Source organism: Callithrix jacchus, chromosome 6, assembly GCF_049354715.1.
Source record: "Callithrix jacchus isolate 240 chromosome 6, calJac240_pri, whole genome shotgun sequence".
In the NCBI taxonomy this organism is placed as follows: Eukaryota; Metazoa; Chordata; class Mammalia; order Primates; family Cebidae; genus Callithrix; species Callithrix jacchus.
In genome coordinates this window covers 137,163,042-137,186,308 of record NC_133507.1, presented here as the reverse complement: position 1 = coordinate 137,186,308, position 23,267 = coordinate 137,163,042, and the positions used below count along the sequence as shown (strand labels likewise).

Below are 23,267 nucleotides of genomic sequence, written 5' to 3'. Positions count from 1 at the left end.
ACTTTTGAGATATGTTTCTTGTTAACAGTTAACATCCACACCATGCTCTACTTTACTGTTCAAATGTGGACCACTTTTGTAGTCTATATAAATATGGGATGATGGAGAACCATAGAAAAATTGCAGTCAAGCTTGAAAATTCTCCTACAAGCCAGAACTGATAAAAATCATCTCTTCTCAAATCCCAGGTTTACAACCGGGCACTGACTACAAGATCTACCTGTACACCTTGAACGACAATGCCCGGAGCTCCCCAGTGGTCATCGATGCCTCCACTGGTAACTATACCTTCTATTGAGGAAATGCCACTGACTTGTATGCAGTCAGTCTCGTGAAATTAAAAAACAAATGTGAAGCTGATATTTTTATATTCTAGATTCCAGAGAATCCTGTTTCCAGTTTACAGTATTCTCAGATTCTTTTAAGTCTGTTTAGAAGGGCTGGGGAGAAAAGTGTGGGAGTAATTTATTTGCCTTCTTAGAGACTTAATTTTGTTTTCTTTCAGCCATTGATGCACCATCCAACCTGCATTTCCTAGCCACCACACCCAATTCCTTGCTGATATCATGGCAGCCACCACGTGCCAGGATTACTGGCTACATCATCAAGTATGAGAAGCCTGGGTCTCCTCCCAGAGAAGTGGTCCCTCGGCCCCGCCCTGGTGTCACAGAGGCTACTATTACTGGTATCGCTGCTTCCATGATTTTGTTTCCCTTCTTACTACTTAGGACACATGAAGTCCTTAGCAAACTCTAACGGTGTCTTTGATACTGTGTCATGAGAATGAGAAGCCCTATTCCTGATCACCTCAGAAAGCATTCTCTGTGTAGGAGTGGTAGAGCTCAATGCATCCCAGAAGGCATGAGTGAAGGAAAATGCAATTTCAGTACTGTCCTAATGGAATGACTAGACTCATATTTTCTTTTTGCTGTGCATTTGCCAGATACCTGTCAATTTCAGTTCTGGAGAAAGATATTTTTCTTTTTTTTTTTTTTTGAGATGGAGTTTCACTCTTGATACCCAAGCTGGAGTGCAATGGCGTCATCTTGGCTCACCGCGACCTCTGCTTCCTGGGTTCAGGCAATTCTCCTGCCTCAGCCTCCTGAGTAGCTGGGATTACAGGCACATGCCACCATGCCCAGCTAATTTTTTTTTGTATCTTTAGTAGAGACGGGGTTTCACCATTTTGACCAGGATGGTCTCGATCTCTTGACCTCGTGATCCACACGCCTTGGCCTCCCAAAGTGCTGGGATTACAGGCTTGAGCCACTGCACCCAGCCCTAGAAAGATATTTTTCAAAGCAAACTAGCTGATTGTGTTTCTATCATTACATTCCACTATCTATAGATATGGTAATCTTACAGGACTTGCCAGAGCACCACCTGCCACTGACCTTGTTGACCACTATCACAGGATGGATTTGAGGCAGAGTGATCCCAACCACCCATATTGGAAAGAATGCCTGGAATAGGGACTAAAAGTTGGCTTCCTTGGTGGGAAAGACTATAAACCTCTAGTACTATTTTTGCCTAAGAGATGAAAATTTAAACTATGTGTATTAGTCTATTTTCACACTGCTATAAAGATAGTACCCAAGACTGGGTAATTTATAAAGGAAAGAGGTTTAATTGACTCACAGTTCCGCATGGCTGGGGAGGCCTCAGGAAACGTACAATCATGGTAGAAAGGGAAGCAGTCATGTCTTACATGGCAGCAAGAGAAAGAAGTACAAAGGAGGAACTTCCAAACACTTACAAAACTATCAGTTCTTGTGAGAACTCACTATCATGAAAACAGCCTGGAGGAACCACCCTCACGAGCCAGTCACCTCCTTTCCTCAACACATGGGGATTACAATGCAAGATGAGATTTGGATGGGGACACAGAGCCAAACCATATCAGTATGTAGAGTGTATCACCTGGACTTTAAAATTCCCATAGAACATACAGACATTAGGAGGAGACACTGCCTTTTTAGAACTGGGGGAAACAGGAAAATAGAATGAGGTATGAGAGGAATTGAACTAGACATTTCCCAGAGGCTGCACTAAGACTGGCCAATCTCTCCTACTCAGCACTTGCCTCTTGTTTCACTTTTCATTGACCTGCTACTGAGGACTGCCTGGTTGTTAGGCCTGAAAAGATTCATGTATATAATCTGCAGGACTCTCTTTCAAATTTATATTATAGTGGTGGTAGATGATGCTGATAGATTTTCTTAATTCAAAAAGGCTAATAAGACCACGTTACAAAAAAAATACCCTGGAAAGGTTAGCCGAAAAGTGTCTATTCAGGTGTCAGATATGACGGTAAGATGATTAGTTTGTGATGTGGGCTTCATATGCAGGATGTTTGGGCGTTTATGGAAGAAAAGTGAAGTCGATTTTACCTTCAAGAGGCCAACAGCCAGTGGAGAGGAAGATCCTGCTCCCAGTAGCCTCTTCTGGTGACACTGACTCCATTTGACTAGCTGAGCCCATCGACATAATGTGTTGGTTCTGTTCTCCCGTTAGGCCTGGAACCAGGAACCGAATATACAATTTATGTCATTGCCCTGAAGAATAATCAGAAGAGCGAGCCCCTGATTGGAAGGAAAAAGACAGGTAAGAGTACCTTGCAGGTGACAAGGAGTTAGAACACAACTAACAAATGAGCAATCTTGCAATATGAAAACGTTCTTTGTGATTTTTTTTCCCGACATCATAGTGTATATATCGTATTTTTTAATCGCAGGAATAATTTAACATGCACCGCAGAGTTTGGTTTTCTTTTTTTCTTTACTACAGCCACTCAATATAAAGCCTTGTTATTTGCCTTTTAAAAATTCAAACAAGGTATTAAAATGTAAAACCAAGTCACCATCATTGCTCTTGTTTTATATCTTCTGTTGAATTTTAAAATGTTTCCTTTTTTAAAGGAGGGAGAGAAACCCTCACATTTATCTTTATTTATTATTTGGTTTCTAATGTCTTACTTTTTCATCCAGTTTCAGTTTAATTTCAAGAAAATGCTGTATTCGTGGTGATAGGAAATATTTTTAAATGAACATGTGTGTTTTATCTATTTTTATCATTTCATACTGTAAAAAACTCTTGACCCAAACCTCTGTAATTCTCATACTTAAGACACTGATATGATTAGTCTGGATTCTACTTCCTACAACCTGCTTCTCAAATTTGAAAAAGAAAGAAGAGAAAGACTACACATTTCAGTTCCGTTAGGCTTAATTTGAGCAGAGGCAGCTTCTATGGAGCTCAGCGGTTTAAAGCTTTGTGTGTATGATAAATTCATACTAACACCTTTTTCTTTCTAAACTATAAAGAAACCTTTGAGAAAAATCCTAAAGATTTCTTTCTGGATAAAAGTGTTTTGTGATCTCAGAACTGCTCATTTTCTGGGGACTTTTATCAAATTGATGGACAGTCATGTGTGCCTGAATCAATAATTACTATTATTGCTGCTACTTACTGGAGCTTAATGCGCTTTGCTTTTTTGGCTCTAACCTCTCTTGGCTAGATGAGCTTCCCCAACTGGTAACCCTTCCACACCCCAATCTTCATGGACCAGAGATCTTGGATGTTCCTTCCACAGTTCAAAAGACCCCTTTCATCACCCACCCTGGGTATGACACTGGAAATGGTATTCAGCTTCCTGGTACTTCTGGTCAGCAACCCAGTGTTGGGCAACAAATGATCTTTGAGGAACACGGTTTTAGGCGGACCACACCGCCCACAACGGCCACCCCCATAAGGCATAGGCCAAGACCGTACCCGCCGAATGTAGGTGAGGAAATCCAAATTGGTCACGTCCCCAGGGGAGACGTAGACTTTCACCTCTACCCTTACGGTCTGGGACTCAATCCAAATGCCTCTACAGGACAAGAAGCTCTCTCTCAGACAACCATCTCTTGGACCCCATTCCAGGAAAGTTCTGAGTACATCATTTCATGTCATCCTATGGGCAATGATGAAGAACCCTTACAGGTAATTAATTTTTCTCTTCATTTCTCATGGGGCAGCTCAGAAAGCAGTAAGTTAGGTAACTGAGGTGACCAGAGCCCTCTGATAAAAAGTGGCTTCATGGCTGGATACAGTGGCTCACACCTGTAATCCCAGCACTTTGGGAGGCCAAGGCAGGTAGATCCCTTGAGGTCAGGAGTTCAAGACCAGCTTGGTTAACATGGTGAAAACCTGTCTCTTAAAAAAAAAAAAAAAAAGTGGTTTCACTTCTAGAATCTCTTAGAAGACAGCACATTTAAGCCCTGCTTTTTTATTTTTAATCCCAATACGGCTCTACTTTGGAAGACATACCAGACAGTCACTAGCTTTTATTTCATAGAGAAAATGAAACGATTCTATTATTCTCACGCATTTGAGACTCCTTTTTGAGTAGACAGGCAAAGATATGATTCTAGAAAAGAAAAATATTCTACCTGAATTTCCATTTGTGTAAGAAGTCTGAAACACTACCTTTACGATTTGCCCTTGAAGAAGCCCACTATCCACAGTATGTCTAAAGAAAACAAGCACGCAAAGCTGTGCATAGCAGATGATAAGACTGATTCTCTAAAACGTATATTCTTTAATTTGTGTTGACAGTATCAATTTTTATTGTGGTGTTATTTTTACAAAGTGGCTGAATTTTTAAAAACTGACAACATTGTAGGAAATGTCTGAGCTTAGAAACAGAAGTTTGAGGATTTGCCAAACTGTTTTAAGGACTCCACATGGGGGTCAGATGTGACCTGGAGTAGCATGACTGTGTCTCCCATATAGTGCAGTGTCCAGGTTTTATGTGGAGGAGACATGGCCAGGGCTTCCAGGGGGCTTATCCAGATCTGTGACCGAAGCAAGATAAAGGGCAGGCCATCTCTAGTGTTGTCCAAGCCTCCCAGGAACTACGGAGCACATAGGTAGATTGTTGGCAGGAAAATCTGGCAGGAATGATAGCCCCTATCCTTGTTCCATTTCTCTCCTCAGCTAGGTAGAACCCCTGTACCCCATCTTTTTTTTTGTTTTGTTTTCCTTTGCTTTGTTTAAACAGTGAGGGCTATTGATAAGAGGAGACCACATGTCATTCCTCACTATAATGCTTTCTCTCTGCTTTGGATGTGCCAATAATTGCAGTTCAGGGTTCCTGGAACTTCCACCAGTGCCACTCTGACAGGCCTCACCAGAGGTGCCACCTACAACATCATAGTGGAGGCACTGAAGGACCAGCAGAGGCATAAGGTTCGGGAAGAGGTTGTGACTGTGGGCAATTCTGGTATGTAAACACATGTTGTTTAGTCACAGGCTCCCCTCTGCTCTACACCAGAGATGGGCTTTTCTGTTGACTGTACCTTTGTTGCCATTGTCTTATTATCTTTGGGAAGTAATGCAACACATTGGCATGAAATAAATGAACAAATTTATTTTAAATTAATCTCTCCCCCTCCTCCTGCCATATCCTGTTGTCTTCACAAAATGTGTACGTGATTGACAGACTCTCAAATGGTGATATGATTACAGACCTGGAGGGGACTTTAAATATTATTTAATACCACATTCTGAGTCCTTACTTGTGAGTATCTGAGTTGATATAGGGCACAGGTTTCCTGATGTCTTTTCCCAGACCCTCTCCATCTCACCATGCTGCTGTCCTCTTGAGTGATTCTTAAATACCAAAACGATTATCTATAAAGAAAACGCCCCTTCTGTAGACATGGGGACAGTTGGCTTTTGCTTCTGATATAAAATGCCACCAACAGTGTGCATTTATGTCTTCAGAGAATGTTATTCCAATGTTATTACAGTTTTCTAACGTTATTTCCATGTTTCCCAATGTTATTTCCTTTTTTTTTCTGACTATATAGGCCAAAAGCCTCTATAGAAGTGAAAGGATCATTGAGGCTTCTTTGTAGCACCTGGAAAATCCTTTTTAACCAATAGTGTGCAACCTGGCTGCTCAATTTGCAGCAGCTGAAGATTCACCAAGGCACATGAGATAGAGAATAATCAAAACCATGAATCCTGAATCTTCCAACAGGAGGGTTCTCCACTCCACACCAACAGAGAGTACTAAGTCCTGTCTTTGCCAAGTGATGGGTTTTATTCCTAGGGCCAGTTCCTTAATTTTAGCCTCCTCCTTCATCTGATAGAAGACTGTGCTACTTTACATGTATAAATTCCTGTGAATTAAGCAATTGAGCATTTGGCTGGAGAGAGGTTGGGAGGAGATTATTTTGTGTTTGTTGTGTTACATATCCATAGTAATGCTTATCTTTGCCTCTTGTGGTTTTAATAGTAGAGTGCCATGTGTACAGAATTTTCAAGAGCAAAAAGATCTTTGTGCTTTTCCTTTTTTTCTCAGTTCACTGCAACCTCTGCCTCTTGGGTTCAAGCAATTCTCCTGCCTCAGCCTCCCAAGTAGCTGGGATTACAGGCATCTGCCACCATGCCCGGCTAATTTTTGTACTTTTAGTACAGACAGGGTTTTGCCATATTCGCCAGGCTGGTGTCGAACTCCTGACTTGTGATCTGCCCACCTTGGTCTTCCAAAGTGCTGGGATTACCTGCATGAGCCACTGCACCCGGCCAGTCTTTGTGCTTTTCTAAGTCGTTTTTTTTTTTTAAAAAAGATTCCATCTCTATAACTTTAGTTAGGATAGAATTTTAACGCCTAGCTCTTTCTTGAGTATAGAAACCCCTAGTAACAATTTAAGTCCCTTCCATTTTTCTTTTAAACTCCTTATTCCCAGCAGCAGTATTCTGCATTCTAACCAAGTTCTCCCAGCTTTGAGATGTCTCAGACTTACCAGCTCTCCAAAACACTGTTTTCTTCAAGGGGGACACCTTTCAAAAATTAGGCACTTCAAATATCTACTGCTTTTGTTTTCCATTATAAAAAGAAAAATACACAGTGGAATTTTAAGTCAAAGTAAATTAGTTTATTTAATTTTTAGAGAATAATTTGAAGCATGCTTTGTTTGCATAGATTGTTTTAAAATAAGCTTTTTCAAATCATGAAGAGATTAAGAGCATAGGTAACATGAGGAGACTCCCTTACTTATCCTAAATCAGCTGTATTCCATTGGCTTTTTTTTATGTGAAACAGTTGACTTCATTGATAAAGTAAAGCAGTCTCACCACTACAATAACAATGTCCAACATCTAGGCTTTCTGCACTATAATACAAAAAAATGCAATAATAAAAGTAAAAATTACATTATAATGGTATATTAAAATGCTAAGACTTTTGCATTATAAGCAAAAGACAGCCTTCAACAATTATTCTTTATTTCTAAGTCTTGGAAAAGGGCCTTGCTTCAAATTCATGACCTTATATCATCTTCACAAGATCCTCAGGAGGTATAGATATTTTTATTATTATCCTAGTATTGCAGTTGAGGGAAGTAAGGCAGAGAGATGTTAAATAGCTAGCCCGAGGTCACTCAGATACCCATGGAGAGGCATTGCTAGTCTCTGCATTCTACGAAAGTTCTCAACTGGCTTAAATTGCCTCAAGATCTGTTCCATGTTCTATAAAGTAATTTTAACAGAAATGGCAATTTGTTAGAAGTAAAGAGAAAAATAAAAGATGTGCTTCTTGTCAGAGGCCTGTGACAGGTATCCACTGACTACATCTGAGCATGGTTTTTAGAGCAGTTACTGTCTTGGTAGAACAGATGAATGCCTCTTAATCCTCCTGGAATTGTTTTAGATTAAGTCATTGTATACAATCATTCTGTTTTCTTCTTATGGTCCAAATCCATTAATAAAATGTCTCTTTTTGCTTTTTCCTCCCTTTCTTCATAGTCAACGAAGGCTTGGGGCAACCTACGGATGACTCGTGCTTTGACCCCTACACGGTTTCTCATTACGCCGTCGGAGATGAGTGGGAACGAATGTCTGAATCAGGCTTTAAACTGTTGTGCCAGTGCTTAGGCTTTGGAAGTGGTCATTTCAGATGTGATTCATCTAGTGAGTAGTTGCTTTGTCCATCCACTTGCGTATTCATCTCCTCCAGTTCCATGCATGCACTCATGTGCCAAGGAAGCATGTTTGGAAGACATAGGCTCTTCCAAACATGAAGCAAACAAGGGAATACTGTTTGACTCAAAGTAATATTTTGCATCATAGAAAAATGATGGGAAATTTTACTTGTTGGATATTGCTTCATTTCAAGGGTTCTTTGCCAATACTATTAATTAAGCATAAGATTATGAGACTAATTTGATTTTTGAAATTTTTAGTGAAAACAAATTGATAAAGTTAATGACTTTTGGAACCAGATCTAATGAAGAGTATTAGAGACACAGAAAAACCCCAAATCTCTTTTAGTCTTCAGTATTGAGTGAGATCGGAGGTGAACATTTATACTCAAAAACTCTCTCTCTTTCAACATAAACCAAACGTGCACATATCATAGTACACGTGCACATACTTTCACACCGAATACGTAGCCCAGGTACCTTGAATGCTGCTAGAAATATAAAAGGAAAAATACAGATTATCTACTTTTAGATCATTAAAAATCAATTTGAATCAATAAATGTTTGATTTTCAAATTCTAATAGGTTTTAATTTTTCAAATTTTTTAAGTTAAAACATGCCTAGGAAATATCTATTATGCTTTGAGATTTTGTGTTAGAATTTATAAATCTTTCATTTATTATTTGTGTTTAGAAAATGTGATTATTATTGACAATTGGTTCATTTTTATAGGTGCTGACCATTATGCCTATCAATAAGCCTCCTATAGACATACAGAATTATATCCTGTGGAATTAGAATATAAGACTTTGTAAAAAGATTTTCAAAGTATTTTATTTAACTTGTATAATTGAAATCGTTTAATCCAGACTGAAATTTTAAAACCCAGCCAATGTTTTCAATATAGACGTCCATGTTTGACCACTTGAAAATGACAAACAGTAAAAATAATCATATTCTGTTTAGGAGCTGGAAATTTTAATATTTGACTTCAACTACACAGTTCTTAACTCCTGAAACCGAACTACGTTTAAGTTTGTATGTTTATTACCCGTATAAGTTCTTAGGTGCAATTATGGGAGCAGAGCTGTTAAGTTCGTTTATGTGACTCTTTGGCTCAGCTTACATAATCTTTGTTTTGATATCATAGTTGTCTAATTCTTTTACTTTGTAGCTTAAGGCAGGCTGACTTGTTGATAAAATGGAAGAAGTGGTATATTGTTATATAAGCTTCTGAGGTATGTTTTGTTGTGTAAAGCCCTGGAGATTTAAAAAGTCATCTTTTATGTGTAGTGGTTAAAGATACATAACTTGTGACTTTTAGGTATTCCACAGAACCAGCCTTATTTGATGTGGATAATAACCAATGATTTAGCATTTTGTTTATTTTTTTTTTTTTACTCTTCCCATGTACATGAAACAGGTGGTAGCATGTGGAAATCAGCTGTTCCTTGTTTTACAGTTAATTGAACTACTTTGTGTCCAGGGTTTCTGCAAATCCAAAAGTGATTTTTCACCTAGGATCTATTCCTAAAAGTCTACTCCAATCCCACTTCAGTTTTCCACAATTTTAAATCTATTTAGTGAGAATTCAAATCAAAATCATTTCATTTGAGGTTTTGTTTTTGTTTTTGTTTTGAGACCGAGTCTTGCTCTATTGCCAGGCACCAGGCTGGAGTGCAGTGGTGCCATCTTGGCTCACTGCAACCTCCGCCTTCCAGGCTCAAGTAATTCTCCTGCCTCAGCCTCGGAGTAGCTGGGACTACAGGTGTGCGCCACCAGGCCCAGCTAATTTTTGTATTTTAGTGGAGACTGGGTTTCATTATGTTGGCCAGGATGGTCTCAATCTCTTGACCTCATGATCCGCCTGCCTCGGCCTCCCAAAGTGCTGGGATTACAGGCATGAGCCACCGCGCCTGGCTCATTTGACTATTTGTATGACATGATTGTGGCAGAATAAATTGGATCTTAAAACGCCCTAGAAAATGGTAAATGATAATAAAAAATAATATTTTAAAATTAAACCGAAGAAAAGGCCCATTGGCCAGGCATGCTGGCTCACACCTGTAATCCCAATACTTGAGGAGGCCAAGGTGGGCAGACCACCTGAGGTCAGGAGTTTGTGACCAGCCTACCCAACATGGTAAAACCCCATCTCTACTAAAAATACCACCCCCCCCTACACACACACACATTAGCATGGTGGGGCTTGCCTGTAATCCCAGCTGCTCGGAAGGCTGAGGCAGGAGAATTTCATGATACAGGAGGTGAGGCTGCAGTGAGCCAAGATTGCACCACCTCACTCCAGCTTGGGTAACAGAGCAAGCAAGACTTTGTCTCAAGAAAAAAAAGCAAATAAATAAATAAATAGACCCATTATAGGGGTTATTTTCGTTAACTTTCCCTGCTATTTTTTCCAGATTGTGGCTCTGAAGACCCTGTGGTACGTCCCAGTTCACCTGCTGTCTTGTGAGTCAGAACATACAAATAACTTTTTGGTCCTGACTTTCCCCACCCCTATAGGATGGTGCCATGACAATGGTGTGAACTACAAGATTGGAGAGAAGTGGGACCGTCAGGGAGAAAATGGCCAGATGATGAGCTGCACCTGTCTTGGGAACGGAAAAGGAGAATTCAAGTGCGATCCTCGTATGTCATCACAGATCATTTTTAGTGCCTTATTAAGCATTCCCACTTTCATTATCAGGCTGTAACTCTCATTCACAGAAATGATTGAAGACTTTAGGTCTCCTTGAGGAGTGAAGAGTCAGTTTGTTAATCTTTTGATTTGGGAAGGTGGAGACAAGCTTCAAAAATGAGTCATGATTTAATTTTATTACAGGATGCTTTAGCACTTTTCCAACTTGAGTATTTTGACCATTATCTGCAGTGAAATGCTACAAAGAAGCTTTATTGGTCTGTAGATTCAACTTTTAAAATATGATTTCCATCTTCCCATTGGACCATTTGCAGTGTATTAGGTCTAATTTTTGGAAATGCCACCCTAAAATCTGTATAGCAGTACTTTTCTTATGGATGATTCACATAAATATGTGGAATTTGGGCTGTAATGACATGAATTTAGGACAGAAATAGAACCCATCCCTAGATCAAGTCAAGTCTACAGTATTGTTCTCAGCTTACACGTGCATCTGTTTTGTGTCTATATGCAGATGAGGCGACGTGTTATGATGACGGGAAGACGTACCACGTAGGAGAACAGTGGCAGAAGGAATATCTCGGTGCCATTTGCTCCTGCACATGCTTTGGAGGCCAGCGGGTAAGACCAGATGTGCCACACTCTCTACAATTTAGATAAGATAAAGGGTGGCCTCCTGCGAGATGTGTCGTACACACAGGAGTGGCAGAGACCCTTAGGAAGTATTAAAATACCACATTTCCTGTTGGCATACAGCTGCTGATGTAGAGCTTTGGAGTAGTTCTATGTCTACCCTACATGCCATTCATTCTTTCTATTTCTATTGAAAGAAGCTGTAGAGTACCAAAAAAACATGAGAGTCTTGTCATTCTTAATAGCAATACCTGTCATTTATACAACGCTACAATCATTTTCCTAAGCTCCCTAGCACGTCAGAGATATGTACAATGAAAAAAAGTGAAGCAGAGATATTATTGAAATTAATTTGTGGCGAATAGAATGTGTTTCATTTCAGCCAGTTCTCTCCATCCTAGGCAGCCTGAGACCCTCCCCTCCCCTACCATTCTCAGGCTGCTTTGATTTTTCAGCAACTAAAGTGTTAAGTGCAGTGTAGCTCTAGGCCTCCAGCTCCATTCCAATGGACAGGTGTCCCCATGGCAACGTTGTGAAATATTTTGAATAATATCTCAGATGTAAGAAAATGCCACTTCTTTTACCCTGTTGATTCAGAACAGATCCTTGTTATAGGTCTAGCACTGTGCTAAGTAACACAGGACAAACAGAGGAAATGAGAAATGGTCTTGGCTCTTAATGATATAGCTGAAGATGTTAAATTAGCATACATTTCTAAGTCAAGCTAATTAAGTTCTAAGTGAGTCTGACAAATACAGTTCTGGGTAGGCTGGAATGAGCAAGAAAGAGGCGCATGAACTGGCTGAGGTTTAGGATAGCTAAGGTTTAATTGGGAGGGGAGAGAGCAGAGAGACAGAAAGCACACTGCTTGGGATAGAAAGGAGTTGGCCCAGGTGGGCTTTGTGAGCCAACCCTTTGCCTGATGTCTTGTGGTATGAAATTAGATGGGAAGAAGTGGCTTATGAAGGGCCTCGGCAGCCCATTATTTAAGCCAGTGCTTCTCAACCATTTCTCAAGTATGCCCAGTCTAACAAAAAATAACATGCCAGTTGGGCGCAGTGGCTCACGCCTGTAATTCTAGCACTTTGGGGGGCAGAGGAAGGTGGATCACCTGAGGGCAGGAGTTCGAGACCAGCCTGACCAACATGGAGAAACCTGGTCTCTACTAAATACACAAAAAATTAGCTGGGTGTGGTGGCGCATGCCTGTAATCCCAGCTACTCGGGAGGCTGAGACAGGAGAATTGCTTGAACCCAAGAGGTGGGGGCTGCGGTAAGCCGAGATCGTGCCATTGTGCTTCAGCCTGGGCAACAAGAGCAAAACTCCATCTTAAAAATAAATTAATAATAATAATATGCCTTTCTCTAATATGATTTGAAATTTCAAATTGAAATGACTCGTAACTCAAATAAAAGCAACAGAATGTGAGTCCTTTGTTTTCAATGAAGGCATGCCCTCCTAGCAACTCCCCAAATCCTGGTGTGTGCTTCACACTCAAGGGTGAGACTCATTGGTTAATGCATTTGGCATTAACCAATTACCTGTATCCAAGATGCAAAGAAACATGATGGAAAATAGTCTTTAGGGAAATTAATCTTTAGCAAAATTAATCTGGCAACAAGGGGCTTTCAGGGGCCTGTGCTGGCCCCACCAGGGGCAGCCCATGGAAGCTACTCTGATCATTTCACCCCCGTGATTACATGGGGAGGGAGGTGCTCCCAGTTCTGACGGAGGAGAATTAGATATTGGAATTTAGATTGAATTCAGTCTCTCTCTCTCTCCCATTAATCCTTATAACGACTGTGATCGTAGGATCATAGGTCTCAGTCACTCTGGTATAAAAATGTGTGATGGAGAGTGAATTTGCTGGGAAGCTGATTCTGGTCACTTCAGCATCTTCTCATTATTTATGCACTTGAAACCTTTCATGTGTGACACCTATTCTCAAGTAAAATGTTAAATGAAACATTTAAGACAGGCGTGGAAACTATTACTTTCTCATATGAAAGCAAGATTCAGTGATTCTCTAAGGAGATATTCACTGGTATTGTGTTAGGTATTCAGGGGCATATGCTCTTAAGTAGAGAAATATGTCTAAAATATTTAAATTCTAATAGAACAAAGAAAGTGATTATATTATTTAGGGTTGCATTTTAGTTGTAAGAAAAAAAGTCCAATTCAAGTTAAGCAAAAATGGCTCACCTAATGGAAAAGTCCAAGACTCACCGGCTTCAGGGGCTACTCCAGCAATGGTGCCTGGAGTCCTTGTTGCTCCACATGCCTTCCCTTGCACAGGCTTCATGTGTCAGTGGGGTCCCTGCTGATGGTGTCATTGATGACTGACCTCCATGAGCTTTAGTTTTACCCCCTCCCAGCTTAAGAACAGTAAAAAGAGAACATGCGTCTCCTCCCATTTCCAGCAAAAACCTCAGAGAAAAGCCTCTGATCAGCTTGGTCCTGTTTCTACCTCCCATGCCATATCTGGCCAGATGAAAGGCTACCATGTCACTGCCTAGGGAAGTTTAAGAAGAGAGTGACAAAATGGTGCATTAGAAAGAACATGGCTGGGGTCACCCCATCTCCTGGGCAGCAGCCCCAACTCCACCAGCAATCCACCGTGTGACTTCCCTGCTCCCTCTAAGCAAGTCACTCCTCTCCTCTGGGTCTCTGTTTCCTTACCTATAAAATGAGAATGTTTGGCCGGGTGCAGTGGCTCACGCCTATAATCCCAGCACTTTGGGAGGCTGAGGCAGGTGGATCACGAGGGCAAGAGATCGAGACCATCCTGGCCAACATGGCGAAACCCCGTCTCTACTAAATATACAAAAATTAGCTGGGCATGGTGGTGGGCACCTGTAGTCCCAGCCACTCAGGAGGCTGAAGCAGGAGAAATCGGGAGAAGGAGATTGCAGTGAGCCGAGATGGTGCCACTGCACTCCAGCCTGGCGACAGAGGGAGACTCTGTCTCAAAAAAAGAATGTTTGTTTATGTAATCTCAAGTCCCTTTTAAAATCACTAGGATTCTATGAAAGCCTTTTCTATCATCTAGTACAGAGAACTTTTTAAGGATGTTGGGATTGGAATGAGCTTCCGCAGATGAGTAAGGTTTGAATAGGAAGAGAAGAGAGGACATTTCAGGAGAAAGAAATAACACAGAGAGACAGATGGAGGTAGAAGATATGGTAATAAGCCAAAATGTATTCTATGAGTTATAAATGCATGAAATAATCATCAAAGCTTCCTTAGTGATTAACTGCTTATATTTTGCCAGTGCATAAGATGTGAAATTTTTCTTTAACTCAAACACTTAATTATGATGTCCTCAGGTTATCATAAACCCCATTTGATTTCATGCCTCTACTCTCTCAGGGCTGGCGCTGTGACAACTGCCGCAGACCTGGAGGCGAACCCGGTACCGAAGGCTCCACTGGCCACTCCTACAACCAATATTCTCAGAGATACCATCAGAGAACAAACACTGTAAGTGCATTAGCACCAGGAGTGTGTTCCCTCATACTAGACTGTCTCTTTCTACAGGAATCTTACTTCAGAATGAACCAATTTTTTTTAATTTAAAAAAAAAAAAAAAACTTGGGCTGAGTGCGGTGGCTTACACCTGTAATCTCAGTACTTTGGGAGGCTGAGGTGGGTGGATCACTTGAGATCAGGAGTTCAAGACCAGACTGGCCAACATGGTGAAACCCTGTCTCTAGCAAAAATATAAAAATTTAGCTGGGTGTGGTGGTGCGAGCCTGTAATCCTGGCTACTCAGGTGGCTGAGGCAGGAGAATCGCTTGAACTGGGGAGGCCGAGGTCGCAGTGAGTTGAAATCGTGCCACTGCACTCCAACCTGGATGACAGAACAAGACTCTGTCTCAAAAATTAATAAATAAAATTTATTTTTAAAAAATTCTATGGATCTGAGTCATCCGGGAAAGAAAAATAAAAAAATAAAAATTTTTAAACTTGTAAATGACTTAAGAGAAACACTGTATTCCATAACATATTTAAGTTATAATGTATTGAGCTCCTGAACATCTCCTATTGCCCAGCAAACTGCTAGGTTCTTGACACTAATAAGAAGTATTAACCTATCTGTAAGCAGTTGTCCTAAGAGTCAGTCCCTACCTCCCTGCATTTTTTTCTGTATACTTTACAGTATTTGCCACTAATTTTTTTTCCTTCTTCCATTTTAACAGAATGTCAATTGCCCAATTGAGTGCTTCATGCCTTTAGATGTACAAGCTGACAGAGAAGATTCCCGAGAGTAAATCTTTCCAACCCAGAGGAACAAGCATGTCTCTCTGCCAAGATCCATCTAAACTGGAGTGATGTTAGCAGCCCCATCTTAGACTTCTTTCTTAAGCCCTTTGCTCTCTCTGGAGGAAGTTCTCCAGCTTCCGCTCAATTCACAGCTTCTCCAAGCATCACCCTGGGAGTGTCCCAAGAGTCTTCTCGTAAATGAGGGCTGCACATTGCCTGTTCTGCTTCAAAGTATTCAATGCCGCTCAGTATTATAAATGAAGTGATTCTAACTTGTGATTTGATTTGGGATCAATAGGAAAGCATATGCAGCCAACCAAGATGCAAAATGTATTGAAATGCTATGACCAAAATTTTAAGTAGGAAAGTTACCCAAACACTTCTGCTCTCACTTAAGTGTCTGGCCCACGATACTGTAAGAACAGCATGTCCTGTTACCCGGTGGTATTTTAAATATCCACAGTACTCACTTTTTCCAAACGATCCTAATAATTGCCTAGAAATATCTTTTTCTTACCTGTTATTTATCAATTTTTCCCAGTATTTTTATATGGAAAAAATTGTATTGAAAACACTTAGTATGCAGTTGATAAGAGGAATTTGGTATAATTATGGCTGGTGATTATTTTTTATACTGTATGTGCCAAAGCTTTACTACTGTGGAAAGACAACTGTTTTAATAAAAGATTTACATTCCACAACTTGAAGATCATTTATTTAATATAAGATACTTTGAGGGGAAATAATTCTTGTGAATGTTCTTTTTCAATTCAGCAAACATTTGAAAATCTATACTGTGCAAGTCTCTCTCATTGTTGATTTCAGTACAAGATTTTCTAAGTCACTTGCTACAAAAGCACAGAGTGGATTTTGTCACTTCATCTCTTCACTAATGGAAATAGCTTTATATTTTCTGATTTAATAGATTTAGGTGGACTCAAATATTTATTAAAATTGCTAGTTTACTCTTTAGAATTATATCAAAATAACCTGTAGTTGCTCTTTTCTAACCATTATAATTCATCCCTTCCTCCACCTGTCCTTCCTTTATCAAATAAAACTCTGTTCAAAGAGAGTATCTGCAAGAAAAATAAAGATGACTAAGATACTAAAAGTATTTGAAGGCCAGGCATGGTGGCTCACACCTGTAATCTTAGCACTTTGGGGGGCTAAGGTGGGTGGGTCACCTGAGGTCAGGAGTTCAAGACCAGCCTGACTAAAATGGTGAATCCCATCTCTACTAAAAATGCAAAAAATTAGTCGGGTGTAGTAGTGGGCATCTATAATCCAAGCTACTGGGGAGGTTTAGGCAGGAGAATCCCTTGAACCCGGGAGGTGGATGTTGCAGTGAGCCAAGGTTGTGCCATTGCACTCCAGCCTGGGCAACAAGAGCAACACTCCATCTCAAAAAAAAAAAAAAAAAAGTATAGTAAAAACAAAAGTATAGTAAAACATAGTATAATATAGAGGAGTTTTGTCTTAGAGCAACCTCATGGCATGATAACCCCAGTCTAGCATGTCTTACCCAAAGGTCAGTTACCCAAAAGTCAACTGACACTTTCAGCATGGCTTGATAAACTCCCAGATAAACAGTTTGTTTACTTGTGATCTGTAAAGGTAATTTCTTTTTCAATTTAACATTGAGCAAAGAAACTTTGGAATTAAATCTGACATTCAGGCTGGGCGAAATACCTCATGCCTGTAATCCCAGCACTTTGGGAGGCTGAGGCAGGCGGATCATCTGAGGTCAGGAGTTTGAGGCCAGCCTGGCCAACATGGTAAAACCCTATCTCTATAAAAACACAAATATTACCAGAGTGGTGGTGGGTGCCTGTAGTCCCAGCTACTTGGGAGGCTGAGGCAGGAGAATGGCTTGAAGATGGGAGGCGGCAGTTGCAGTGAGCCAAGATTGCACCACTGAACTACAGCATGGTAGACAGAGCGAGACTTTCAAAAAAATAAATAAGATAAATAAATGTGACATTCAGAATAGTAAATAGTGGCACTGCAAATAGTTAATTATTAATTAGCAAAAATTTAGTTCATAATAAACGAGATATGCAAAGCACTTTTTAAATATGCTATTGTACAGTGAAAGAAAATATTTCAATAAATACCTGGCAAAGAATATTTGGGCTAAATACAGAAAGATACTTCCTCATGGTTCATTCAAAAATATACTAACATGTATTTGAATTGATTTACAGTTTACAATATGCTTTGATATTTAGCCATCTCATTTAAGGGAGGTTTTACAGGGAAGGAAGCTCAGATGAGGTTTCCTTAGCAAAATACAGACCCAGACCCTGGGCTTCTATTGAACATTACTGATCTTTCAGCTTTATCGGCCCAATCGTACCAAGAGAGCTGCTCTGTATGTTTTTAAAAAAATCACAGAAAGTACAAATCAAGGTGATATTAAATGACCATCTCACACATGTGGGTCACCACTGCACCCTGGAAAGAGAATGTCATCTCAGTACCAATCTACACACTGTGGGAAGGGACAGCCCCCTAAGACACATGTACTGCAGAAAGTAAGCTGGTGCCTCCACACTCATAGGTGAGCTGGTAAAGCAGGCCCTTCCTCTGAATCTTGCTTAAAGCCCTTTCTATCTAAAAAACATAAGGGAAGAGCCACTTTGGGTTGAGACTGATGATGCTTCAAACCACTTGCCTAACTACAAACCTAAAAATATTTACCCTAAAATGCAGTGTAAGGGCTGGGAATCGTGGTTCACACCTGTAATCTCGGTGCTTTGAGAGGCCGAGGTGGGAGGATTGCTTGAGCTCAGGAGTTTGAGGCCAGCCTGGGTAACATAGTGAGACCCTTGTCTCTACAAAAATAAAAAATTAGCCAGGCATGGTGGCACTCCTATGGTTCCCGAAACTCAGGAGGCTGAGACAGGAGAATCATTTGAACCCAGGAGGCGGAGGTTGCAGTGAGCTGAGATCATGCTATTGCACTCCAGCCTAGGTGACAGTGAGACTTCGTCTCAAAAAAAAAAAAAAAAATTCAGTGTAAGCAAATCCACTTGGATTGCATTAACTAAACGGATAGCAAGACCCTTTACTTTTATGTTGAAATGTAAAAAGCCTCAAGTTCCCCACTTAAGGTCAGGGAAAAATATCACCTTTTCCAAAATGTCTGTTGGACTCTCCAAAGTAATATGTTAAATTTATGAATTAAACAAATAGCAAATTAAACAAATTTACATGGCCTTTTCTTTTAGCATCACAACACAAGAATGATAAAACTTTGTTTTGTACTATTTCTCAGCAAATAGTATAGTATAGAAGAGTTTTGTCTCAGGGAAACCCCATGGTATGATAACTCAATCTAATATGTCTTTTTTTTTAGACAGAGTCTCACTTTGTTGCCCAGGCTGGAGTGCAATGGCATGATCTCAGCTCACTGCAACCTCTACCTCCTGGGTTTAAGCAGTTCTCCTGCCTCAGCCTCCCAAGTAGCTGGGATTATAGGTGTGTGCCATCATGCCTGGCTAATTTTTTTTTTTTTTTTATTTTTTTATTTTTAGTAGAGATGGAATTTCACCATGTTGATCAGCCTGGTGTCGTACTCCTGACCTCGTGATCTGCCCACTTCGGCCTCCCCAAGTTCTGGGATTTCAGGCATGAGCCACCACGCCCAGCTCTAACATAGCTTACTTTGTGTCAGCTGACACTTTCAGCATGGCTTGATAAACTCCCAGGTAAGGTTAATTTACTCCTGATCTCACACATGAAAACAAAGTATTTCCAAAGACCTTTTACCATTTTTACTGATTCAGGTTATTGCTTCCCCTGAGAATTGTTTTAAGCAGGTCAGATTGAAAAGGCATTACTAAAAGAAAAATCTAGATTTAGGCAAGAAACTGACAATTCAAGAAAAATTCGTAAAACTAATAAATATTAATCAGACTTTAAAAAGAAATATAATTGTTTGAAAGTTTTACATTGCCTGCTACACTTGATTTGGAATAAAATGTATTGTTATATTTTATAGTTCTCAGCACTAATAACCTAAGTGAATTATGCAAATAAGTCTGTATAATAACATCGCTATACACCTGTAGGGCACCCTTTCTATGCAGGTGAATAAAGAAATGATCAGGGGAAAATTACAAGTACAGGAAATGACTTTTCTATTTAATTATATTTCCATTGAAACTTCTATTCCATTTCTAGTGGTATGAAACTCATTAAAGTGATTAAGAAACATCACATCAGCACATTTAAGCGCTGAAATTGCTTCCTATTTAGTAAGTTCCCATTACTGTGCTAGGGAATGTGGCAGGTGACAATTCAAAAATCCCATTTTCAAGGGAGACAATTCAACTATTAGGGAAAAAAAAAAGATCACTCTTGGGACTTCCCATGTTTGGAAACATTTAAAGATTATCATTAACGCTGATAAAGCAGCAGAAACACAGAGATGACCTTGAACAAACTAAGGAAGCTGTTTTCAAGAATAGATGGCACTTACACCTGAAACGCAAGTTGTTTTCATTATCACATCGTCTCGCTCCATATCCTCATTAAAATAAAAGATTCTATTTGAATTGCAAACAGAAACCTATATAAATTACAAATGAAGTGAAGAAAATATGTAATAAAAGAGCAAGAGAAACAGGCTTCAGCTGAAAGTCCCAAATGGGAAATTCCTTTTTTAACGTTCCTCAGTAGAGTCAGGTATGAGTTATTAAAGCATGTTTTACATTTCCTTGAATTCCTTTTTACTTACTCTTTAGAGACATGTAGGTTTTAACAATCTCAGGAGCCAAATTTATCTCTAAAATAGCTTGTGTGCAGCCCCCAAAGAACTGAAATTAGCATTGGTTGAAGCTGTACAAGGCAGCCAGCCCAGAGTGATGGACTGGGGCTGGCGTCACCTGTCCTGAAGGTACACACCACAGCAGACTCCCTTAGGCAAAATCCATCAAAGGCCAAGGAATCTCCCACTGAGGCCTTTGCAACCTTGTACTTTGCAAATGGCCATTTCATTCCAGAATGAAGCGCTGCCTTTGCCAGGAGACTGCTGGACAGGACGTTACAATGAAACCTGCCCATCTCCATAATTCAGCTTTAGATGTAAGATGCTAAGCCAAGTGCTGGAAAGCTATTTTTGACTCAAAAATGTACAGCATTGGTGGAGGAACTGGTACCTCATTCATTGCTGGTGGAAATGTAAAATGGTGTGGCTGCTGTGAAAAACAGCCTGGCAGCTCTTCAAAAAGTTAAACAGTCACTGTAAGGCTTCACAATTCCACTCCTAGATATATACTCAAGAGAAGAAAACATATGTTCACACAAAAACTTGTACACAAATGCTCCTAGCAACATCGTTCCTAATAGCCAAAACATGGAAACACAAATGTCCATCGACTGACGAGTGGATCAACAAAAGGTGGCATATCCATATAATGAAACAATATTTGATAATAAAAGGAACATGCAGCTGCAACATAACCTTTAAAACATAAACCTTTAAAATATTATGCTAAATTGAAGCCAGACACAAAAGAGCACATACTGTGTGATTCCATTCATGCGAAATGTCCAGAAAAGGCCAATCTATAGAAACAAAAGGTAGATTTATTGTTGCCAGGAGCTGGGGTGAAGGGGAAATGGTCAGTGATGGCTAAGAGGCACAACTACCTTTTGGGGTGATGAAAACTTTATGGAACTAGATAGTGCTGACTGTTGCACAATTTTGTGACTATACTGAAAACCGCTGACAATACACTTCAAAATGATTCAGATGGTGAATTTTACATTATGTAAATTTTATCTTAAAAAATACCACTTTCGTTGTAGGAAATCTGATTTTTGCTCCTTCATGAGGAAAAGGTGTGGGGAAAGAGTAGATGAAGGCTGAAGGAACTCAGTAACTTTGTGGCTACCAGTTTGGAAACTAAAAACTATTCATAAACATACACTTATTTTTCATAATTTCCATTGATTATCTTCCACTAGTTCCTATGCTTCTATATACAGAGTTATGAAACTAATAATTAGCATCTTTTTTAAACAGTATTTATCATGACTCAGGTGGTATTTTAAGTGCTGGTAATATTTTCTCCCATTTGCTCTTCAGAGCAGCTCTAAGATGTCTGTATTGTTCTCATCTCATCTACAAATAGAAAGTGAGGGAAAGGCAAAGTGAATTACACCTAAACATCACATGGCTAGTAAGTAGCAGAGCTGGGACTCGAACCTGATAGACTAGAATATGTGCTTTTGGCCAGAAGCTATTTAGCCTTTTGGAAGAATGAATCCATCCCTGTTTTACAGAAGAATCAAACTCCAAGAGGTTTAAGTTATAATGCCCAAGATCACCCACCTACTGATTGGCAAAACAAGGTAGTGATTATCCTAAGAGGCACAATGACAGTTTCCTAGAGGGAGAGATGAAGTTGTGATGAAGGACAGGAATGTGGGGACTTCCTAGCAAAATCCCCTTCTTGACCTGGTTGGTGGTGACACGTGTTTGCTTAAAAATTATACTTTAGGCCAGGCATGGTGGCTCACACCTGTAATCCTAGCACTTTGGGGCACTGAGGTGGGTGGATCATAAAGTCAAGAGACAGCCTGGTGACAGAGTGAGACACCGTCTCAAAAAAAAAAAAAAAATTATACTTTAAATGATAAATGTTTCATGCACTTTTCTATATGCATACTTTATTACAATTTCTTTTAAAGAAAATTTGTATCTGGCACCACATTTGGCAAAAAGATATAAAAATGTCCAAGAATGGGCCGGGTGCAGTGGCTCACACGTGTAATGCCAGCCACTGCATCCGGCCCATTTGGGGGGTCGAGGTGGGTGGATCATGTGGTCAAGAGATCGAAACCATCCTGGCCAACAAGGTGAAACCCCAACTCTACTAAAAAATCTAAAAATTAGCTGGCCGTGGTGGCAAGTGCCTACAGTCCCAGATAATGGGGAGGTGGAGGCAGCAGAATCACTTGAACCCAGGAGGTGGAGGTTGCAGTGAGCCAAGACAGCACTACTGCACTCCAGCCTGGTGACAGAGCGAGACTCCATCTCAAGACAAACAAACAAACAAACGAAAGTCCAAAGAATGGAAGGCACTGGGAGCTTAAAGACCTGCAGGATTCTGCACTCTGAGGAAGGCACATAGGCTGGGGTTTAGTAAGAAGGTGGCCTGGAGAGAAGCAGGTGTCAAAGGACAAGGGAAACGGAGGAAGACTGGAGGATCCCTTTCACCCACTGTTTTCTCCCTGTGCCCAGGGGGTCCCCCAGTAGAAATACACTTAACATTCGTCAGGGCGTTGTTACATTATGGATCTCTGTCCTTCTGTATCATGGAAACAACGGACATAAGATCATTATGCATTTCACTTAAACACAAGTGGAACTCCAGTCTTGACATTTCGAATGATTTAACCGTATTAGACACAGACATGTTAATGGGGTTCCAGTTCCAGACCCTCAAGTGCTCAACTTCCCTGGTTACTGGCTACCTCCACCAAGATTAACTTGAGTACGTATAAAGGAAAACACCACCTCACAGAGCAAAATATGAGGGACCAGGGAGTGAGCTTTTCACGCGAGGGCTGGTACTTTGGCTTAAGGCAGGACACTGCTTTTTTGGCATAAGGTAGGTAAGTGAGACAGTAATATGAGAAAGGAGCTGTTGACAGCACTAAATGGAGTCGTTTTCTAGAGTGAAGAATGGTTGTTTTTGCTGCTTGGGTGCTCCTCCCCAGGGTT

At 40.3% G+C, this 23,267-nt stretch overlaps 1 protein-coding gene across 20 annotated transcripts in view; it reads left to right on the top strand.

The window, feature by feature from the left end:
• The window catches only part of FN1 (fibronectin 1), a 76,188-nt gene extending 59,958 nt beyond the window's left edge, over nucleotides 1-16,230 (top strand). For 4 of the 20 annotated variants that reach the window (XM_008999453.5, XM_008999446.4, XM_035305620.3 and 1 more), the window contains 11 exons: nucleotides 189-278; nucleotides 506-685; nucleotides 2,515-2,604; nucleotides 3,593-3,784; nucleotides 3,878-3,984; nucleotides 5,128-5,266; nucleotides 7,798-7,962; nucleotides 10,498-10,623; nucleotides 11,148-11,254; nucleotides 14,636-14,746; nucleotides 15,466-16,230. In XM_008999453.5, coding sequence (XP_008997701.1) covers nucleotides 189-278; nucleotides 506-685; nucleotides 2,515-2,604; nucleotides 3,593-3,784; nucleotides 3,878-3,984; nucleotides 5,128-5,266; nucleotides 7,798-7,962; nucleotides 10,498-10,623; nucleotides 11,148-11,254; nucleotides 14,636-14,746; nucleotides 15,466-15,537 — 1,379 coding nt within the window. In that variant the 3' untranslated portion in view covers nucleotides 15,538-16,230. Of the gene's footprint in view, nucleotides 1-188; nucleotides 279-505; nucleotides 686-2,514; nucleotides 2,605-3,517; nucleotides 3,985-5,127; nucleotides 5,267-7,797; nucleotides 7,963-10,497; nucleotides 10,624-11,147; nucleotides 11,255-14,635; nucleotides 14,747-15,465 lie in introns of all 20 variants that reach the window. The other 16 variants (XM_008999451.5, XM_008999444.4, XM_035305619.3 and 13 more) reach the window with 4 other exon arrangements.
• The last annotated feature ends 7,037 nt before the right edge of the window (nucleotides 16,231-23,267 follow it).